The following is a 23,912-nucleotide window of genomic DNA, read 5'->3' on the forward strand; positions in this document are numbered from 1 at the left end:
AGAGAATAAACAGGACACATAATCTAATAGGAAAATATATTTTATACATGCAACACTGATGTAAAATACAGTAAGAACACAAACGGGTTCATTCTGCTGTCTTGTATTTCCCGCCATATACAACCACTACACCGTAAACAGATTTATAAAAAGCTAGCTAACGTACGGAAGTATCATTAAAAAAGGTCTATGACCTTTCACTGAGAAAAGACTATAACTTCATAGACAACTGGATTTAAATGGTGCTTGGTTGTTGTCTTCAGGAAGTGGAATGGAGGAATGGTGGTGTTTTGATTGGTTGTTGTCTTCAGGAAGTGGAATGGAGGAACGGTGGCGTTTTGATTGGTTGTTGCGTTCAGGAAGTGGAATGGAGGAACGGTGGCGTTTTGATTGGTTGTTATCTTCAGGAAGTGGAATGGAGGAATGGTGGTGTTTTGATTGGTTGTTGTCTTCAGGAAGTGGAATGGAGGAACGGTGGCGTTTTGATTGGTTGTTGTCTTCAGGAAGTGGAATGGAGGAACGGTGGCGTTTTGGTTGGTTGTTGTCTTCAGGAAGTGGAATGGAGGAATGGTGGTGTTTTGATTGGTTGTTGTCTTCAGGAAGTGTTACTCCTCTTCCTGGTCTGTAGTCTCGTCTTCCTGGTCTCTTCCTCGTTGTCGCTGTCACAGCTCCTCTGAAAACACAACCAGTATTGTCTATTTCTAGGAGGTACAACTCTGTTTCTCTGTAATGACTCCAGAAATAGATAGTCAATAGAATAGCTGTTAGGTAGGCCGTCATCTCTGTACTCCAGAGTGGACCGCAGTTAAACACAATGACAAGGTTCAGTATGTTGCTTAGTTACTGTGGATTATAGATATGATTGGGTATATCCGTGTGAATGACTTTCGTGTATCTTGCTGAGATGACAACGCAACAATATTTGTGTTTTACGTAACCGAGGGCAACAGCACAACAACACATCACTTCTTGACCCATCACTAACAAGTTTACACACACGTCCCATGTACTGGCTGAGTGATCAGTGGCATCAGCAGCATTACATGGGTTAATTAGACATATATTGTGCAATATTAATTCATGACTGTGCAATACAATGGCCATGTTCTGTTATAATCTCCACCCGGCACAGCCAGAAGAGGACTGGCCACCCCTCAGAGCCTGGTTCCTCTCTAGGTTTCTAATCTCCACCCGGCACAGCCAGAAGAGGACTGGCCACCCCTCAGAGCCTGGTTCCTCTCTAGGTTTCTAATCTCCACCCGGCACAGCCAGAAGAGGACTGGCCACCCCTCAGAGCCTGGTTCCTCTCTAGGTTTCTAATCTCCACCCGGCACAGCCAGAAGAGGACTGGACACCCCTCATAGCCTGGTTCCTCTCTAGGTTTCTAATCTCCACCCTGCACAGCCGGAAGAGGACTGGCCACCCCTCAGAGCCTGGTTCCTCTCTAGGTTTCTAATCTCCACCCTGCACAGCCAGAAGAGGACTGGCCACCCCTCAGAGCCTGGTTCCTCTGGTCTACCCAGTACAGCCAGAAGAGGACTGGCCACCCCTCAGAGCCTGGTTCCTCTGGTCTACCCAGTAGAGCCAGAAGAAGACTGGCCACCCCTCAGAGCCTGGTTCCTCTCTAGGTTTCTTCCTAGGTTCTGGCCTTTCTAGGGAGTTTTTCCTAGCCACCGTGCTTCTACACCTGCATTGCTTGCTGTTTGGGGTTTTAGGCTGGGTTTCTGTACAGCACTTTGAGACATCAGCTGTTGTAAAAAGGGCTTTATAAATACATTTGATTGATTGATTGATGATTCATTAAACATAGACTGTGTAATATTAATGGGTTAGTTAGACTGTGTAATATGAATGGGTAAATTAGACAGACTGTGTGTGTGTGTGTGTGTGTGTGTGTGTGTGTGTGTGTGTGTGTGTGTGTGTGTGTGTGTGTGTGTGTGTGTGTGTGTGTGTGTGTGTGTGTGTGTGTGTGGTCATCACCTGGTCCTGTTGTTGTTGTTGTTGTTCCTGCCCTCTTCTCATCATCCTGGTCAGGTGGTTACACAGAGACACAATCCTGATAGACATCTAGACAACACAGAGACACAATCCTGATAGACATCTAGACAACACAGAGACACAATCCTGATAGACATCTAGACAACACAGAGACACAATCCTGATAGACATCTAGACAACACAGAGACACAATCCTGATAGACATCTAGACAACACAGAGACACAATCCTGATAGACATCTAGACAACACAGAGACACAATCCTGATAGACATCTAGACAACACAGAGACACAATCCTGATAGACATCTAGACAACACAGAGACACAATCCTGATAGACATCTAGACAACACAGAGACACAATCCTGATGGACATCTAGACAACACAGAGACACAATCCTGATAGACATCTAGTCCCCACAGAGACACAATCCTGATGGACATCTAGTCCCCACAGAGACACAATCCCGATTGACATCTAGTCCCCACAGAGACACAATCCTGATGGACATCTAGTCCCCACAGAGACACAATCCTGATGGACATCTAGTCCCCACAGAGACACAATCCCGATGGACATCTAGTCCCCACAGAGACACAATCCTGATCGACATCTAGTCCCCGCAGAGACACAATCCTGATAAAGATGTTCTGACACACTACAGCATATGTATTGGCCTATTGACATCACAAACAATTACACACATGGACAGATACAAACACTCACGCACGCACGCAAACACACACACGCACACACACACACACACACACACACACACACACACACACACCCACACACACACACACACACACACACACACACACACACACACACACACACACACACTTATCAATGACCTAATGGCATGTTGGTGATATTGTATGATGTTTTGTACTGCAGGACGTACGTTCCATCTGTGTCGTGTTTACTGTCTCCTGAAGTTCTCCAGATTAATGACAGACAGTCTGCGCACCAGGGCCTGGCATGGGTTTAACGGCTAAACCACAGCAGAAAACAGCAGGACATAGATACGATGAAAAGCCTTTGGGGCTGGTGTTTTGGTTGGTTGTTGACTTCAGGAAGTGGAATGGAGGAATGGTGGCATTTTGATTGGATGTTGTCTTCAGGAAGTGTTACTCCTCTTCCTGGTCTGTAGTCTTGTCTTCCTGGTCTCTTCCTCGTTGTCGCTGTCACAGCTCCTCTGAAAACACAACCAGTATTGTCTATTTCTAGGAGGTACAACTCTGTTTCTCTGTAATGACTCCGGTAATAGATAGTCAACAGAATAGCTGTTAGGTAGGCCGCCATCTCTGTACTCCAGAGTGGACCGCAGTTAAACACAATGACAAGGTTCAGTATGTTGCTTAGTTACTGTGGATTATAGATATGATTGGGTATATCCGTGTGAATGACTTTCGTGTGTATCTTGCTGAGATGACAACGCAACAATATTTGTGTTTTAAGTAACCGAGGGCAACAGCACAACAACACATCACTTCTTGACCCATCACTAACAAGTTTACACACACGTCCCATGTACTGGCTGAGTGATCAGTGGCATCAGCAGCATTACATGGGTTAATTAGACATATATTGTGCAATATTAATTCATGACTGTGAAATACAATGGCCATGTTCTGTTATAATCTCCACCCGGCACAGCCAGAAGACACCCCTCATAGCCTGGTTCCTCTCTAGGTTTCTAATCTCCACCCTGCACAGACAGAAGAGGACTGGCCACCCCACATAGCCTGGTTCCTCTCTAGGTTTCTAATCTCCACCCTGCACAGCCAGAAGAGGACTGGCCACCCCTCATAGCCTGGTTCCTCTGGTCTACCCAGTACAGCCAGAAGAGGACTGGCCACCCCTCAGAGCCTGGTTCCTCTCTAGGTTTCTTCCGAGGTTCTGGCCTTTCTAGGGAGTATTTCCTAGCCACCGTGCTTCTACATCTGCATTGCTTGCTGTTTGGGGTTTTAGGCTGGGTTTCTGTACAGCACTTTGAGATATCAGCTGATGTAAGAAGGGCTTTATAAATACATTTGATTGATTGATTGATGATTCATTAGACATAGACTGTGTAATATTATTGGGTTAGTTAGACTGTGTAATATGAATGGGTAAATTAGACAGACTGTGTGTGTGTGTGTGTGTGTGTGTGTGTGTGTGTGTGTGTGTGTGTGTGTGTGTGTGTGTGTGGTCATCACCTGGTCCTGTTGTTGTTGTTGTTGTTCCTGCCCTCTTCTCATCATCCTGGTCAGGTGGTTACACAGAGACACAATCCTGATAGACATCTAGACAACACAGAGACACAATCCTGATAGACATCTAGACAACACAGAGACACAATCCTGATAGACATCTAGACAACACAGAGACACAATCCTGATAGACATCTAGACAACACAGAGACACAATCCTGATAGACATCTAGACAACACAGAGACACAATCCTGATAGACATCTAGACAACACAGAGACACAATCCTGATAGACATCTAGACAACACAGAGACACAATCCTGATAGACATCTAGACAACACAGAGACACAATCCTGATAGACATCTAGACAACACAGAGACACAATCCTGATGGACATCTAGACAACAGAGACACAATCCTGATGGACATCTAGTCCCCACAGAGACACAATCCTGATAGACATTTAGACAACACAGAGACACAATCCTGATAGACATCTAGACAACACAGAGACACAATCCTGATAGACATCTAGACAACACAGAGACACAATCCTGATAGACATCTAGACAACACAGAGACACAATCCTGATAGACATCTAGACAACACAGAGACACAATCCTGATAGACATCTAGACAACACAGAGACACAATCCTGATAGACATCTAGACAACACAGAGACACAATCCTGATAGACATCTAGACAACACAGAGACACAATCCTGATAGACATCTAGACAACACAGAGACACAATCCTGATAGACATCTAGACAACAGAGACACAATCCTGATGGACATCTAGTCCCCACAGAGACACAATCCTGATAGACATTTAGACAACACAGAGACACAATCCTGATAGACATCTAGACAACACAGAGACACAATCCTGATAGACATCTAGACAACACAGAGACACAATCCTGATGGACATCAAGTCCCCACAGAGACACAATCCCGATTGACATCTAGTCCCCACAGAGACACAATCCTGATCGACATCTAGTCCCCGCAGAGACACAATCCCGATAAAGATGTTCTGACACACTACAGCATATGTATTGGCCTATTGACATCACAAACAATTACACACATGGACAGATACAAACACGCACGCACGCAAACACACACACACACACACACACACACACACACACTTATCAATGGCCTAATGGCATGTTGATGATATTGTATGATGTTTTGCACTGCAGGACGTACCTTCCATCTGCGTTGTGCGTACTGTCTCCTGAAGTTCTCCAGATTAATGACAGACTGTCTGCGCACCAGGGCCTGGCATGGGTTTAACGGCTAAACCACAGCAGAAAACAGCAGGACATAGATAGGATGAAAAGCCTTTGGGCTGTCATGACATAGATAGGATGAAAAGCCTTTGGGCTGTCATGACATAGATAGGATGAAAAGCCTTTGGGCTGTCATGACATAGATAGGATGAAAAGCCTTTGGGCTGTCATGACATAGATAGGATGAAAAGCCTTTGTGCTGTCATGACATAGATAGGATGAAAAGCCTTTGGGCTGTCATGACATAGATAGGATGAAAAGCCTTTGGGCTGTCATGACATAGATAGGATGAAAAGCCTTTGGGCTATCATGACAAAGACAACAAACATAGGAGCTAAAACAGTCTTATAAAGAGATCAGGACCAGACTAGGACTAAAAGGACCAGACTAGGACTAAAAGGACCAGACTAGGACTAAAAGGGACCAGACTAGGACTAAAAGGGGCCAGACTAGGACTAAAAGGACCATACTAGGACTAAAAGGGACCAGACTAGGACTAAAAGGACCAGACTAGGACTAAAAGGACCCAGACTAGGACTAAAAGGACAAGACTAGGACTAAAAGGACCAGACTAGGACTAAAAGGGACCAGACTAGGACTAAAAGGACAAGACTAGGACTAAAAGGACCAGACTAGGACTAAAATGACCAGACTAGGACTAAAATGACCTGACTAGAAGGACCCAGACTAAAAGGTACCAGACTAGGAGTAAAAGGACCAGTGTATTGTAGTGTTTGGCTGATACAGTACACACACACACACACACACACACACACACACACACACACACACACACACACACACACACACACACACACACACACACACACACACACACACACACACACACACACACACACACACACACACACACACACACACACACACCATTTCAATCGATAAGATCTTTATCAGGTTCAGTGGGTTTAGATCAGGTAGGTACAAGCATCTAAAATACACATACAACTATAACACTCTCAACTAGCTTCAATCTAATCTAAGAAGGTCTAATGTCAATAATGACAACAACAATAACACTCTCAACTAGCTTCAATCTAATCTAAGAAGGTCTAATGTCAATAATGACAACAACAATAACACTCTCAACTAGCTTCAATCTAATCTAAGAAGGTCTAATGTCAATAATGACAACAACAATAACACTCTCAACTAGCTTCAATCTAATCTAAGAAGGTCTAATGTCAATAATGAAACAACAATAACACTCTCAACTAGCTTCAATCTAATCTAAGAAGGTCTAGATCTACTCATTATCAATCCTCTATCCACATCATCAACAGTTGGCTTTGAACTATGAAAAACAAACAAGCTACTTAAAAGTTGCAGACTTTAAATATAAAACCTCAAAACCTGTCAAGCCTCTTACATCATTCTTTGTAAAACACGAAAAGTAAAGCATTGTAAATACGTTGACGTTTTATTTTTTTAGCTAATCACAACAATACTACTAACGTATCACAAGGAGAACAAACTAAAGATATAATATTCCACAGAGATGACTTCGTGTCCTCTACTTCCTGTTTCTGATACTGACTCTGGGCTACTGAAACTGCTGTTATCTCTACTGTCCAGACTCAGTCAGGTCCAGGTTGGTACTCTACTCTACTGTCCAGACTCAGTCAGGTCCAGGTTGGTACTCTACTCTACTGTCCAGACTCAGTCAGGTCCAGGTTGGTACTCTACTCTACTGTCCAGACTCAGTCAGGTCCAGGTTGATACTCTACTGTCCAGACTCAGTCAGGTCCAGGTTGGTACTCTACTCTACTGTCCAGACTCAGTCAGGTCCAGGTTGATACTCTACTGTCCAGACTCAGTCAGGTCCAGGTTGGTACTCTACTCTACTGTCCAGACTCAGTCAGGTCCAGGTTGGTACTCTACTCTACTGTCCAGACTCAGTCAGGTCCAGGTTGGTACTCTACTCTACTGTCCAGACTCAGTCAGGTCCAGGTTGGTACTCTACTCTACAGTCCAGACTCAGTCAGGTCCAGGTTGGTACTCTACTGTATCTGCTGTTATCTCTACTGTCCAGACTCAGTCAGTTCCAGGTTGGTACTCTACTCTACTGTCCAGACTCGGTCAGGTCCAGGTTGGTACTCTACTCTACTGTCCAGACTCAGTCAGGTCCAGGTTGATACTCTACTGTCCAGACTCAGTCAGGTCCAGTTTGGTACTCTACTCTACTGTCCAGACTCAGTCAGGTCCAGGTTGGTACTCTACTGTCCAGACTCAGTCAGGTCCAGGTTGGTACTCTACTCTACTGTCCAGACTCAGTCAGATCCAGGTTGGTACTCTACTCTAATGTCCAGACTCGGTCAGGTCCAGGTTGGTAGTCTACTCTATTGTCCAGACTCAGTCAGGTCCAGGTTGGTACTCTACACTACTGTCCAGACTCAGTCAGGTCCAGATTGGTACTCTACTCTACTGTCCAGACTCAGTCAGTTCCAGGTTGGTACTCTACTCGACTGTCCAGACTCAGTCAGTTCCAGGATGATACTCTACTCTACTGTCCAGACTCAGTCAGGTCCAGGTTGATACTCTACTCTACTGTCCAGACTCAGTCAGGTCCAGGTTGATACTCTACTCTACTGTCCAGACTCAGTCAGGTCCAGGTTGGTACTCTACTCTACTGTCCAGACTCAGTCAGGTCCAGGTTGATACTCTACTCTACTGTCCAGACTCAGTCAGGTCCAGGTTGATACTCTACTCTACTGTCCAGACTCAGTCAGATCCAGGTTGGTACTCTACTCTACTGTCCAGACTCAGTCAGGTCCAGGTTGATACTCTACTGGATCTGCTGTTATGTCTACTGTCCAGACTCAGTCAGGTCCAGGTTGATACTCTACTCTACTGTCCAGACTCAGTCAGGTCCAGGTTGATACTCTACTGTATCTGCTGTTATCTCTACTGTCCAGACTCAGTCAGATCCAGGTTGATACTCTACTGTATCTGCTGTTATCTCTACTGTCCAGACTCAGTCAGATCCAGGTTGATACTCTACGGTATCTGCTGTTATCTCTACTGTCCAGACTCAGTCAGATCCAGGTTGATATTCTACTGTATCTGCTGTTATCTCTACTGTCCAGACTCAGTCAGTTCCAGGTTGGTACTCTACTCTACTGTCCAGACTCGGTCAGGTCCAGGTTGGTACTCTACTCTACTGTCCAGACTCAGTCAGGTCCAGGTTGATACTCTACTCTACTGTCCAGACTCAGTCAGGTCCAGATTGGTACTCTACTCTACTGTCCAGACTCAGTCAGTTCCAGGTTGGTACTCTACTCGACTGTCCAGACTCAGTCAGTTCCAGGTTGGTACTCTACTGTCCAGACTCAGTCAGGTCCAGGTTGATACTCTACTGTACTATACTCTACTATACTATACTATACTCTACTATACTATCTCTTCAGTCCAGACTCAGTCAGGTCCAGGTTGATACTCTACTGTACTATACTATACCATACTATCTCTTCAGTCCAGACTCGGTGAGGTTCAGGCTGATCCCAGACAGCAGATCTCCTCCACAGCTTCTGTTCAGCATTTCCTTCAGTGCTTCATTCACGTCATTATTAAACACAGTGGAGAAGTTACAGTTGAGGTAGCCCCCTCCTCCTCCGACCCCGTCCGCGACCCCGCCTGTGACCCCTAACGACCCCACCACGTCCTGCACCCACTTCAGCTCGTCGCTCAGCTCCTGTCTCAGGGCGTCAAAGTGTCTCTTCCTCTCCTGGTAGCGGGCGCTGACGTCACTGACGCTGACGTCCACCACCTTCATCTCATCCTGCAGGCTCCTCTTCATCGCCTCCACTTTACGGAACTCGTAGCGGATCTGAGATAGCTGGTGACGGACCCCCTCGCTCTCCTCCTTGTACCAGGACTCCTTGTGGTTGTAGACGGAGACCAAGGCGTCAATGTCCTCCTGCAGGGAGTCGTGGGCCGAGGCTAGCCCAGTGAAGGAGCCCTCCATCCGGCTGATGTCCTCCACTACCTGGACGAAGCGTTCGAAGTTGACGTAGGTGTTGTTGGGGGGCATGGAGGAGTGGGACTTCATGGTGTACTCCTTGAGACGTTTGGTCTTCAGCTGACGCCGCTCGCGCTTCTTAGGGGTCTTGGTCTGGTCCGGGGTCTTGGTCTGGTCCGGGGTCTTGGTCTGGTCCGCGGTCTTGGTGATGGGAGTCTCCTCCTTGCACTCATTAGACTTCAGACACGAGAGATGAGGACGATAGACGGAGGGTTACTGAGCTGGAAGTCACTAACTGGCACTGCATGCCATGCATTGATGATGTTCTGAACAGCAATGGAATATAAGCCAGAGGTGACATGCCTCCATCACCAAACCACCGACAACACTCCAGGTCACATGGTTAGTTATACATTACCCAACAGGCAACACTCCAGGTGACATGGTTAGTTATACATTACCCAACAGACAACACTCCAGGTCACATGGTTAGTTATATATTACCCAACAGGCAACACTCCAGGTGACATGGTTAGTTATACATTACCCAACAGGCAACACTCCAGGTCACATGGTTAGTTATATATTACCCAACAGGCAACACTCCAGGTCACATGGTTAGTTATACATTACCCAACAGGCAACACTCCAGGTGACATGGTTGGTTATATATTACCCAACAGGCAACACTCCAGGTGACATGGTTAGTTATACATTACCCAACAGGCAACACTCCAGGTGACATGGTTGGTTATATATTACCCAACAGGCAACACTCCAGGTGACATGGTTAGTTATATATTACCCAACAGACAACACTCCAGGTGACATGGTTAGTTATATATTACCCAACAGGCAACACTCCAGGTCACATGGTTAGTTATATATTACCCAACAGGCAACACTCCAGGTGACATGGTTAGTTATATATTACCCAACAGACAACACTCCAGGTCACATGGTTAGTTATATATTACCCAACAGGCAACACTCCAGGTCACATGGTTAGTTATATATTACCCAACAGGCAACACTCCAGGTCACATGGTTAGTTATATATTACCCAACAGGCAACACTCCAGGTCACATGGTTAGTTATTCATCTTCTTTCGATGCTTTCCATCACCAAACGTCAAGCTCTTTTGTCAACTGGTTACACATTTAAGTTAAGAGTCACAAACATGGCAGGAAAAACTCATCTGATGGAATCACACGTCTGATTCAAACTAACAGGCTAGAGCTCCCTCTATCTGACTAGCCAGGCCATTATATATTCTACATCGTCTGAGTGGGAGGTGCAGTCCAGGTCATTATATATTCTACATCGTCTGAGTGGGAGGTGCTGTCCAGGTCATTATATATTCTACATCGTCTGAGTGGGAGGTGCTGTCCAGGTCATTATATATTCTACATCGTCTGAGTGGGAGGTGCTGTCCAGGTCATTATATATTCTACATCGTCTGAGTGGGAGGTGCTGTCCAGGTCATTATATATTCTACATCGTCTGAGTGGGAGGTGCTGTCCAGGTCATTATATATTCTACATCGTCTGAGTGGGAGGTGCTGTCCAGGTCATTATATATTCTACATCGTCTGAGTGGGAGGTGCAGTCCAGGTCATTATATATTCTACATTGTCTGAGTGGGAGGTGCTGTCCAGGCCATTATATATTCTACATCGTCTGAGTGGGAGGTGCTGTCCAGGTCATTATATATTCTACATCGTCTGAGTGGGAGGTGCAGTCCAGGTCATTATATATTCTACATTGTCTGAGTGGGAGGTGCTGTCCAGGTCATTATATATTCTACATTGTCTGAGTGGGAGGTGCAGTACAGGCCATTATATATTCTACATTGTCTGAGTGGGAGGTGCAGTCCAGGTCATTATATATTCTACATCGTCTGAGTGGGAGGTGCTGTCCAGGCCATTATATATTCTACATTGTCTGAGTGGGAGGTGCAGTCCAGGCCATTATATATTCTACATCGTCTGAGTGGGAGGTGCAGTCCAGGTCATTATATATTCTACATCGTCTGAGTGGGAGGTGCAGTCCAGGTCATTATATATTCTACATCGTCTGAGTGGGAGGTGCAGTCCAGGTCATTATATATTCTACATTGTCTGAGTGGGAGGTGCTGTCCAGGTCATTATATATTCTACATTGTCTGAGTGGGAGGTGCTGTCCAGGTCATTATATATTCTACATCGTCTGAGTGGGAGGTGCTGTCCAGGTCATTATATATTCTACATTGTCTGAGTGGGAGGTGCTGTCCAGGTCATTATATATTCTACATCGTCTGAGTGGGAGGTGCTGTCCAGGTCATTATATATTCTACATCGTCTGAGTGGGAGGTGCTGTCCAGGTCATTATATATTCTACATCGTCTGAGTGGGAGGTGCTGTCCAGGTCATTATATATTCTACATCGTCTGAGTGGGAGGTGCTGTCCAGGTCATTATATATTCTACATCGTCTGAGTGGGAGGTGCAGTCCATAACAGCTTAACATACATTACATGGTCAGAAACCAAGTATGTAAAAACGGTACAAACAACAAACCAATCCGTGTGTCTGCCTGAACAGTACATGTCACAGTATAATAATTAGGAGGCGCGGTTATGCAAATCATAAAATACAGGAAGTTATGTCACAAAAGAAAACGACGATGCGTGTCTTTAACATCAAGCTGTCAATCACGACAGTACGCTGTTTTCATATGACAATGGTATACCTTGATCCAGGGATGGTTGAGGGCATCTTGAATAGTTAACCTCTTCCTGGAAGACAAACATGTTTACACTGGATTGGATAGAGTATTCACACCTCGTGACCTTCTCCACATTTTGTTATGTTTACAGCCTTAATCTAAAATTAATTTAAAAAAAAAAAGAAATCCCTCATCAATCTACACACAATACCCCATAATGAAAAAAAAAAACTGTTTTTTTTTTGACATTTTTGTAAAGTTATAAAAAAATAAAAGGCTGAAATAACTCATTTACATCAGTATTCAGACCCTTTTACTCAGTACTTTGTTGAAGCACCTTTGGCAGCGATTACAACCTCAAGTTTTTTTGGGTATGATGCTACAATCTTACACCTGTATTTAGAGAGTTTCTCCCAATCTTCTCTGCAAATCCTCTCAAGCTCTGTCAGGTTAGTTGGGGAGCGTCGCTGCACAGCTATTTTCAGGTCTCTCCAGGAATGTTCAATTGAGTTCAAGTCCGGGCTCTGGTTGGGCCAGTGAAGGACATTCAGAGACTTGTCCCTAAGCCACTTCTGCGTTGTCTTGGGTGTGTGCTTAGGGTCGTTGTCCTGTTGCAAGGTGAACCTTCGCCCCAGTCTGAGGTCCTGAGCGCTCTGGAGCAGGTTTTCATCAAGGATCTCTCCGTACTTTGCTCCATTCATCTTTCCCTCGATCCTGACTAGTCCCCAAGTCCCTGCCGTTGAAAATCATCCCCACAGCATGATGCTGCCACCACCATGCTTCACCGTAGGGATGGTGCCAGGTTGCCTCCAGACGTGATGCTTAACATTCAGAGTTCAATCTTCGTTTCATCAGACCAGAGAATCTTGTTTCTTATGGGCAGAGTCTTTAGGTGCCTTTTGGCAAACTCCAAGCAGACTGTCATGTGCCTTTTACTGAGGAGTGGCTTCCGTCTGGCCACTCTACCATAAAGGCCTGATTGGTGGAGTACTGCAGAAATAGTTGTCCTTCTGGAAGGTTCTCCACAGAGGGACTCTGGAACTCTGTCAGAGTGACCATCAGGTTCTTGGTCACCTCCCTGACCAAGGCCCTTCTCCACTGATTGCTCAGTTTGGCCAGGCGGCCAGCTCTAGGAAGAATCTTGGTGGTTCCAAACTTCTTCCATTTAAGAATGATGGAGGCCAGCTGTGTTCTTGGGACCTTCAATGCTGCAGAAGATTGTTGTACCCTTCCCCAGATCTGTGTCTCGACACAATCCTGTCTCGGAGCTCTACAGACAATTCCTTCGACCTCATGGCTTGGTTTTTGCTCTGACATGCACTGTCAACTGTGGGACCTTATATATACAGGTGTGAGGGCCTTTCCAAATCATGTCCAATCAATTGAATTTACCACAGATGGACTCCAATCAAGTTGTAGAAACATCTCAAGGATGATCAATGGTAACAGGATGCACCTGAGCTCAATTTCGAGTCTCATAGGGGTCTGAATGCTTATGGAAATGACAAAAACCTGTTTTCGCTTTGTCGTTATGGGGTCTTGTGCGTAGATGGAGGAGGTCAAATATTTTTTTTATTAATTTTAGAATAGGACTGTAACGTAAACAAAATGTGGGAAAAGTTAAAGGGTCTGAATACTTTCCGAACGTAATTTATGTCCTCACAAAGGGGACCACACAGAACAGGAGGATGTCAGGAACTTGATTTTAGACTGTGACAGTGTCGTCTGTTTTGACCTTGTTCACAGATCGTTCAGCGTTACTGCCATCAAGAGAGAGTGTGTACTGTGTAGAGGCATGCAGAGTAACGTAAACAAACCGCATGGTCTCAAAAGTGTGTAAATACATGTTTCTATACAGCCGTTCTACAATGTGATGTAGAAACACAATACATCCTTTGACCTTCCCTGAGCCAGGAAGACTAGTGTTAGTTTCCATAGATATTGTCTAGGCTTTAGCTCAGTGGTCTAACAGTCTTTTGGCACAGGTTCAAACCCCAAACCTCACTTCTTGTCCAGCTCCACCTCACCTCTGACCCCTCATCTCTGACCCCAGATCTCTCACCTCTGACCCGTCACATCTGACCCCTCACCTCTGACCCCTCACCCCGGACCCCTCTCCTCCTCAACTCAACCCAGACCCCGTATCTCTGACCTCTTACCTCTGACCACTCTCCTCCTCACCCCTGACCCCTCACCTCTGACTCCTCTCCTCCTCACCACAGCCCGGACCCTTCATCTTTGACCCCTCTCCTCAACCCAGACTCCTCACCTCTAACTCCTCTCCTCCTCACCCTCTCCACCTCACCCCTGACCCCTAACCCCCGATCTCCAATCTCTCCTTACATCAACTCTCTCTCCAGCAGCTGTCATATTAGCCAGCTGACCCTGACCCCTAACCCCCGACCTCCAAACTCTCCTAACATCTAGCCTCTCTCCAGTAGCTGTCATATTAGCCAGCTGACCCTGACCCCTAACCCCTAACCCCTGACCTCTAATCCCTCCTTACATCTTGTCTCTCTCCAGTAGCTGTCATATTAGCCAGCTGACCCTGACCTCTAATCCCTCCTTACATCTTGTCTCTCTCCAGCAGCTGTCATATGAGCCAGCTGACCCCTAATCCCTGACCTCTAATCCCTCCTTACATTTTGTCTCTCTCCAGCAGCTGTCATATTAGCCGGCTGACCCTGACCCCTAACCGCTGACCTCTAATCCCTCTTTACATCTTGTCTCTCTCCAGCAGCTGTCATATTAGCCAGTTGACCCCTAACCCCTGACCTCTAATCCCTCCTTACATCTAGCCTCTCTCCAGCAGTTGTCATATTAGCCAGCTGACCCCTAACCCCTGACCTCTAATCCCTCCTTACATCTTGTCTCTCTCCAGCAGCTGTCATATTAGCCAGCTGACCCTGACCCCTAACCCCCGACCTCCAATCCCTCCTTACATCTAGCCTCTCTCCAGCAGCTGTCATATTAGCCAGCTGACCCCTAACCCCTGACCTCTAATCCCTCCTTACATCTTGTCTCTCTCCAGTAGCTGTCATATTAGCCAGCTGACCCCTAACCCCTGACCTCTAATCCCCCCTTACATTTTGTCTCTCTCCAGCAGCTGTCATATTAGCCAGCTGACCCTGACCCCTAACCCCTGACCTCTAATCCCTCCTTACATCTTGTCTCTCTCCAGCAGCTGTCATATTAGCCAGCTGACCCTGACCCCTAACCCCTGACCTCTAATCCCTCCTTACATCTTGTCTCTCTCCAGCAGCTGTCATATTAGCCAGCTGACCCCTAACCCCTGACCTCTAATCCCTCCTTACATCTTGTCTCTCTCCAGTAGCTGTAATATTAGCCAGCTGACCCCTGACCTCTAATCCCTCTTTACATATAGCCTCTCTCCAGTAGCTGTCATATTAGCCAGCTGACCACTGACCCCTGACCTCTAATCCCTCCTTACATCTTGTCTCTCTCCAGTAGCTGTCACATTAGCCAGCTGACCCCTGACCTCTAATCCCTCCTTACATCTAGCCTCTCTCCAGCAGCTGTCATATTAGCCAGCTGACCCTGACCCCTAACCCCCAACCTCCAATCCCTCCTTACATCTAGCCTCTCTCCAGTAGCTGTCACATTAGCCAGCTGACCCCTGACCCCTGACCTCTAATCCCTCCTTACATATAGCCTCTCTCCAGTAGCTGTCATATTAGCCAGCTGACCACTGACCCCTGACCTCTAATCCCTCCTTACATCTTGTCTCTCTCCAGTAGCTGTCACATTAGCCAGCTGACCCCTGACCTCTAATCCCTCTTTACATCTAGCCTCTCTCCAGTAGCTGTCATATTAGCCAGCTGACCCCTGACCCCTGATCTCTAATCCCTCCTTACATCTAGCCTCTCTCCAGCAGCTGTCATATTAGCCAGCTGACCCCTAACCCCTGACCTCTAACCCCTCCTTACATCTTGTCTCTCTCCAGTAGCTGTCATATTAGCCAGCTGACCCCTAACCCCTGACCTCTAATCCCTCCTTACATCTTGTCTCTCTCCAGCAGCTGTCATATTAGCCAGCTGACCCTGACCCCTAACCCCTGACCTCTAACCGCTCCTTACATCTAGCCTCTCTCCAGTAGCTGTCATATTAGCCAGCTGACCCCTAACCCCTGATCTCTAATCCCTCCTTACATCTTGTCTCTCTCCAGCAGCTGTCATATTAGCCAGCTGACCCCTAACCCCTGACCTCTAACCCCTCCTTATATCTTGTCTCTCTCCAGTAGCTGTCATATTAGCCAGCTGACCCCTGACCTCTAATCACTCCTTACATCTTGTCTCTCTCCAGTAGCTGCCGTATGAAGCTTTTGGCCAGTTCACTGGTTCTACAGAAGAACTCCTCGTCGAACTCGTAGTTCATGGCTGAGATGTTGGCCAGCGTGTCCTGTTTAGTCTCTCCCAGGAAGGGAGACGCTCCACTCAGCCTGGAACACAACGACAACAAGGCCAGAACAGGAGGAGCGTTAGGAACATTGCATGTGTTTCACCTACACCATCCCTGTTTACATGTCACGACTTCTACCGAAGTCGATGCCTCTCCTTGTTCGGGCGCTGTTCGGCCGGTCGACGTCGCAGATCCATTTTTTTCATTTTCCATTTGTTTTGTCTTGTTTTCCCACACACCTGTTTTTTCATTTCCCTCATTATGTGTTGTGTATTTAACCCTCTGTTCCACACATGTTTATTGTAAGTGCATGTGCACATGTGTTTGACTGGTGCGCGTCGGGTTATTGTGTCCCCTATTTTGTATTTTCTTATTCCTAAGAAGGGTTCATGTGTAGTGTGGTTCATGCTTCATGTTGAACTCCCAAGAAGGGTTCATGTGTAGTGTGGTTCATGCTTCATGTTGTGTTGAACTCCCTAATAAGGGTTCATGTGTAGTGTGGTTCATGCTTCATGTCGTGATGAACCTAAACTCACAGGATGTAGGTGATGACTCCTATACTCCACATATCTGCCTCCAGTCCCAGCGGTTCGTAGTTCACTATCTCTGGGGCTGAAACAGACAGGTTGACCAATCAGCATCACTATCTCTGGGGCTGAAACAGACAGGTTGACCAATCAGCAGAACACTGCACTAAATGCATCACTATCTCTGGGGCTGAAACAGACAGGTTGACCAATCAGCAGAACACTGCACTAAATGCATCACTATCTCTGGGGCTGAAACAGACAGGTTGACCAATCAGCAGAACACTGCACTAAATGCATCACTATCTCTGGGGCTGAAACAGACAGGTTGACCAATCAGCAGAACACTGCACTAAATGCATCAGAAATAGAAAAGGGAAGTGGATCAAAACAGTGTATTTTCTATTATTATCTTGAATGTGTCCATAACAGACAGAAGGTCACTAGAAGACTGAATGTGTCCATAACAGACAGAAGGTCACTAGAAGACTGAATGTGTCCATAACAGACAGAAGGTCACTAGAAGACTGAATGTGTCCATAACAGACAGAAGGTCACTAGAAGACTGAATGTGTCCATAACAGACAGAAGGTCACTAGAAGACTGAATGTGTCCATAACAGACAGAAGGTCACTAGAAGACTGAATGTGTCCATAACAGACAGAAGGTCACTAGAAGACTGAATGTGTCCATAACAGACAGAAGGTCACTAGAAGACTGAATGTGTCCATAACAGACAGAAGGTCACTAGAAGACTGAATGTGTCCATAACAGACAGAAGGTCACTAGAAGACGGAATGTGTCAATAACAGACAGAAGGTCACTAGAAGACTGAATGTGTCCATAACAGACAGAAGGTCACTAGAAGACTGAATGTGTCCATAACAGACAGAAGGTCACTAGAAGACTGAATGTGTCCATAACAGACAGAAGGTCACTAGAAGACTGAATGTGTCCATAACAGACAGAAGGTCACTAGAAGACTGAATGTGTCCATAACAGACAGAAGGTCACTAGAAGACTGAATGTGTCCATAACAGACAGAAGGTCACTAGAAGACTGAATGTGTCCATAACAGACAGAAGGTCACTAGAAGACTGAATGAATGATAGAACGTAGTATTTACATCAAAACAATGCATTTCCTGTTAATACCTGAGATTTGTCAGGGTCTCATAAACACATTGAACACATCAACACATGGACACATCAACACATCAACACATCAACACATCAACACATGAACACATCAACACATGGACACATCAACACATCAACACATGGACACATCAACACATGGACACATCAACACATCAACACATGGACACATCAACACATCAACACATCAACACATGGACACATCAACACATGGACACATCAACACATGGACACATCAACACATCAACACATGGACACATCAACACATCAACACATGGACACATCAACACATCAACACATGGACACATCAACACATGGACACATCAACACATCAACACATCAACACATCAACACATGGACACATCAACACATCAACACATGGACACATCAACACATCAACACATGGACACATCAACACATCAACACATCAACACATCAACACATCAACACATGGACACATCAACACATCAACACATGGACACATCAACACATCAACACATGGACACATCAACACATGGACACATCAACACATGGACACATCAACACATCAACACATCAACACATCAACACATGGACACATCAACACATGGACACATCAACACATCAACACATCAACACATGAACACATCAACACATGGACACATCAACACATGGACACATCAACACATCAACACATGGACACATCAACACATCAACACATGGACACATCAACACATGGACACATGGACACATCAACACATGGACACATCAACACATGGACACATCAACACATGGACACATCAACACATCAACACATCAACACATGGACACATCAACACATCAACACATCAACACATGGACACATCAACACATCAACACATCAACACATGGACACATGGACACATCAACACATCAACACATGGACACATCAACACATGGACACATCAACACATGGACACATCAACACATCAACACATCAACACATCAAGACATGGACACATCAACACATGGACACATCAACACATCAACACATGGACACATCAACACATCAACACATCAACACATGGACACATCAACACATCAACACATCAACACATGGACACATCAACACATCAACACATCAAGACATGGACACATCAACACATCAACACATGGACACATCAACACATGGACACATCAACACATGGACACATCAACACATCAACACATGGACACATCAACACATCAACACATGAACACATCAACACATGGACACATCAACACATCAACACATGGACACATCAACACATCAACACATCAACACATCAACACATCAAGACATGGACACATCAACACATGGACACATCAACACATCAACACATCAACACATGGACACATCAACACATCAACACATGAACACATCAACACATGGACACATCAACACATCAACACATGGACACATCAACACATCAACACATCAACACATCAACACATGAACACATGGACACATCAACACATCAACACATCAACACATGGACACATCAACACATCAACACATGAACACATCAACACATCAACACATGAACACATCAACACATCAACACATGGACACATCAACACATCAACACATGGACACATCAACACATCAACACATGGACACATCAACACATCAACACATGAACACATCAACACATCAACACATGAACACATGAACACATCAACACATCAACACATGGACACATCAACACATCAACACATCAACACATCAACACATGGACACATCAACACATGGACACATCAACACATCAACACATCAACACATGGACACATCAACACATCAACACATCAACACATCAACACATCAACACATGGACACATCAACACATGGACACATCAACACATCAACACATGGACACATCAACACATGGACACATCAACACATGGACACATCAACACATCAACACATGGACACATCAACACATGGACACATCAACACATGGACACATCAACACATGGACACATCAACACATCAACACATGGACACATCAACACATGGACACATCAACACATGGACACATCAACACATCAACACGGTCTCATGAACACCTCGAACTGGACAAAGATGTTTTTTTTCTTTAACAAGTCCCCGAAGCGAAGGATACACTGCTTTCTCGAGACCAGGCTCGAATCCCCGTCATTCGCGTTAAGAAAAGGGGCCGGAGGTCGGGGTGCTTTGGGAGAATTCGTAGGCGAGTGAGTAAACCACCACTACCATCTGTTCTACTGGGCAACGTGCAGTCACTGGAGAATAAACTGGATGATCTACGATTAAGATTATCCTACCAACGGAACATCAGGAACTGTAATATCTTATGTTTCACCGAGTCGTGGCTGAACGACGACACGGATAATATAGAGCTGGCTGGGTTTTGGCCAGACAGAGCAAGACGAGAGGCGGGGGGGGGGGGGGGTCTATTTGGGGGGGGGGGGGGGTCTATTTGCCAATAACAGCTGGTGTGCGATGTCTAACATTAAAGAAGTCTCAAGGTTATGCTCGCCTGAGGTAGAGTACCTCGTGATAAGCTGTAGACCACACTATCTACCAAGAGAGTTCTCATCTGTATTATTCGTAGCTGTCTATTTACCACCACAAACCGATGCTGGCACTAAGACCGCACTCAACGAGCTGTGTAATAAGCAAACAAGAAAATGCTCATCGAAAAGCGACACTCCTAGTGACCGGGGACTTTAATGCTGGCAAACTTAAATCTGTTTTACCTCATTTCTACCAGCATGTCACGTGCAACCTGAGGGAAAAAACTCTAGACCACCTTTACTCCACACACAGAAACATGTACAAAGCTCTCCCTCGCCCTCCATTTGGTAAATCCGACCATAATTCTATCCTCCTGATTCCTGCTTTCTAGCAAAAACTAAAGCAGGAAGTACAAGTGACTCGCTCAATACGGAAGTGGTCAGATGACGTGGATGCTACGCTACAGGACTGTTTTGCAGCACAGACTGGAATATGTTCCAGGATTCATCCCTTGGCATTGAGGAGTAACCTCAGTAACCGGCTTCATCAATAAGTGCATCGTCGTCCCCACAGTGACCGTACATACATATTCCAACCAGATGCCATGGATTACAGGCAACATCTGCATCGAGCTAAAGGCTAGAGTGGGACACTAATCCTAAGAAATCCTGCTAAACGGGCAAAGCATCAATACAGGACTCAGATTGAATCCTACTACACCGGCTCTGACGCTCGTCGGATGTGGCAGGGCTTGCAAACTATTACAAAGAGAAACCCAGCCGCGAGCTGCCAAGTGACACGAGCCTACCAGACAAGCTAAATGCCTTTTATGCTCGCTTCGAGGCAAGCAACACTGAAGCATGCATGAGAGCACAAGCTGTTCCGGATGACTGTGTGATCAAGCTCTCCATAGCCGAAGTGGGAAGGAGAGTGATGGAGTACTGCATCAGATGACCTGGCCTCCACAATCACCCGACCTCAACCCAATTGAGATGGTTTGGAATGAGTTTGACCGCAGAGTGAAGGAAAAAGAGGCAACAAGTGCTCAGCATATGTGGGAACTCCTTCAAGACTGTTGGAAAAGCATTCCAGGTCAAGCTGGTTGAAAGAATGCCAAGAGTGTACAAAGCTGTAATCAAGGCAAAGGATGGCAACTTTGAAGAATCTAAAAATATAAAAAATATTTCCAATTTTTTTTTTTTAAACACTTTTTTTGGGTTACTAAATTATTTCATATGTGTTAATTCATAGTTTTGATGTCTTCACTATTATTCTACAATGTATAAAAATGGTACAAATAAAGGAAAACCCCTTGAAGGAGCCGGTGTGTCCAAACATTTGACTGGTACATGTTTCAAGCAGACCACCATAGTCCCTGTGAAGGTAACCTGCCTAAATGATTACCACCTCGTATCACTCACGTCAGTATATAGCCTCGGTATTGTTATTTTAGTGTGTTACTTTTTTTATTTTATTGTATTTTTCACTTTAGTTTATTTTGTAAATATCTTCTTAACTCTAATTTCTTGAACTGCATTGTTGGTTAAATGGCTTGTAAGTAAACATTTCACTGTGAGGTCTACTACACCTGTTGTATTCAGCATTTCACTGTGAGGTCTACTACACCTGTTGTATTCAGCATTTCACTGTAAGGTCTACTACACCTGTTGTATTCAGCATTTCACTGTAAGGTCTACTACACCTGTTGTATTCAGCATTTCACTGTGAGGTCTACTACACCTGTTGTATTCAACATTTCACTGTAAGGTCTACTACACCTGTTGTATTCAGCATTTCACTGTGAGGTCTACTACACCTGTTGTATTCAGCATTTCACTGTGAGGTCTACTACACCTGTTGTATTCAGCATTTCACTGTAAGGTCTACTACACCTGTTGTATTCAACATTTCACTGTAAGGTCTACTACACCTGTTGTATTCAGCATTTCACTGTAAGGTCTACTACACCTGTTGTATTCAGCATTTCACTGTAAGGTCTACTACACCTGTTGTATTCAGCATTTCACTGTAAGGTCTACTACACCTGTTGTATTCAGCATTTCACTGTAAGGTCTACTACACCTGTTGTATTCAGCATTTCACTGTGAGGTCTACTACACCTGTTGTATTCAGCATTTCACTGTAAGGTCTACTACACCTGTTGTATTCATCATTTCACTGTAAGGTCTACTACACCTGTTTTATTCATCATTTCACTGTGAGGTCTACTACACCTGTTGTATTCAGCATTTCACTGTAAGGTCTACTACACCTGTTGTATTCATCATTTCACTGTAAGGTCTACTACACCTGTTGTATTCAGCATTTCACTGTAAGGTCTACTACACCTGTTGTATTCAGCATTTCACTGTAAGGTCTACTACACCTGTTGTATTCAGCATTTCACTGTAAGGTCTACTACACCTGTTGTATTCAGCATTTCACTGTAAGGTCTACTACACCTGTTGTATTCAGCATTTCACTGTAAGGTCTACTACACCTGTTGTATTCAGCATTTCACTGTAAGGTCTACTACACCTGTTGTATTCAGCATTTCACTGTAAGGTCTACTACACCTGTTGTATTCAGCATTTCACTGTGAGGTCTACTACACCTGTTGTATTCAGCATTTCACTGTAAGGTCTACTACACCTGTTGTATTCAGCATTTCACTGTAAGGTCTACTACACCTGTTGTATTCAGCATTTCACTGTGAGGTCTACTACACCTGTTGTATTCAGCATTTCACTGTAAGGTCTACTACACCTGTTGTATTCAGCATTTCACTGTGAGGTCTACTACACCTGTTGTATTCAGCATTTCACTGTAAGGTCTACTACACCTGTTGTATTTATCATTTCACTGTAAGGTCTACTACACCTGTTGTATTCAGCATTTCACTGTAAGGTCTACTACACCTGTTGTATTCAGCATTTCACTGTGAGGTCTACTACACCTGTTGTATTCAGCATTTCACTGTACGGTCTACTACACCTGTTGTATTCAGCATTTCACTGTAAGGTCTACTACAACTGTTGTATTCAGCATTTCACTGTAAGGTCTACTACACCTGTTGTATTCAGCATTTCACTGTGAGGTCTACTACACCTGTTGTATTCAGCATTTCACTGT

At 45.1% G+C, this 23,912-nt stretch overlaps 1 protein-coding gene and 1 long non-coding RNA gene across 18 annotated transcripts in view; one reads left to right on the forward strand and one right to left on the reverse strand.

Moving 5' to 3' along the window:
• Positions 1–257: 257 nt before the first annotated feature.
• The window catches only part of LOC118936605 (death-associated protein kinase 3-like), a 43,844-nt gene continuing 20,189 nt past the window's right edge, over positions 258–23,912 (reverse strand). For 2 of the 3 annotated variants that reach the window (XM_036964332.1, XM_036964331.1), the window contains exons 6-9: positions 17,139–17,214; positions 16,490–16,642; positions 12,208–12,253; positions 8,813–9,715 (exon numbers count right to left, since the gene is read on the reverse strand). In XM_036964332.1, the coding sequence (XP_036820227.1) occupies positions 8,981–9,715; positions 12,208–12,253; positions 16,490–16,642; positions 17,139–17,214 (1,010 nt within the window). In that variant the 3' untranslated portion in view covers positions 8,813–8,980. Of the gene's footprint in view, positions 564–3,049; positions 3,200–4,202; positions 4,290–5,419; positions 5,510–8,812; positions 9,716–12,207; positions 12,254–16,489; positions 16,643–17,138; positions 17,215–23,912 lie in introns of those variants that run through there. The other variant, XR_005039862.1, reaches the window with a different exon arrangement.
• LOC118944519 lies at positions 6,334–8,882 on the forward strand. Of its 15 annotated transcripts, none has more exons than XR_005039870.1 (6): positions 6,338–7,228; positions 7,265–7,305; positions 7,342–7,470; positions 7,569–7,644; positions 8,045–8,085; positions 8,348–8,504. It is a non-coding gene; the product is annotated as an uncharacterized LOC118944519 (long non-coding RNA). The 15 variants fall into 15 exon arrangements; XR_005039863.1 differs by having other exon boundaries at positions 6,341–6,696; positions 6,759–7,228; positions 7,265–7,470; positions 8,348–8,502; XR_005039875.1 differs by lacking the exon at positions 8,045–8,085 and adding exons at positions 8,010–8,044; positions 8,623–8,728 and having other exon boundaries at positions 6,874–7,228; positions 7,265–7,470; positions 7,569–7,650; positions 8,348–8,394.

This window comes from Oncorhynchus mykiss, chromosome 26, assembly GCF_013265735.2.
Source record: "Oncorhynchus mykiss isolate Arlee chromosome 26, USDA_OmykA_1.1, whole genome shotgun sequence".
In the NCBI taxonomy this organism is placed as follows: Eukaryota; Metazoa; Chordata; class Actinopteri; order Salmoniformes; family Salmonidae; genus Oncorhynchus; species Oncorhynchus mykiss.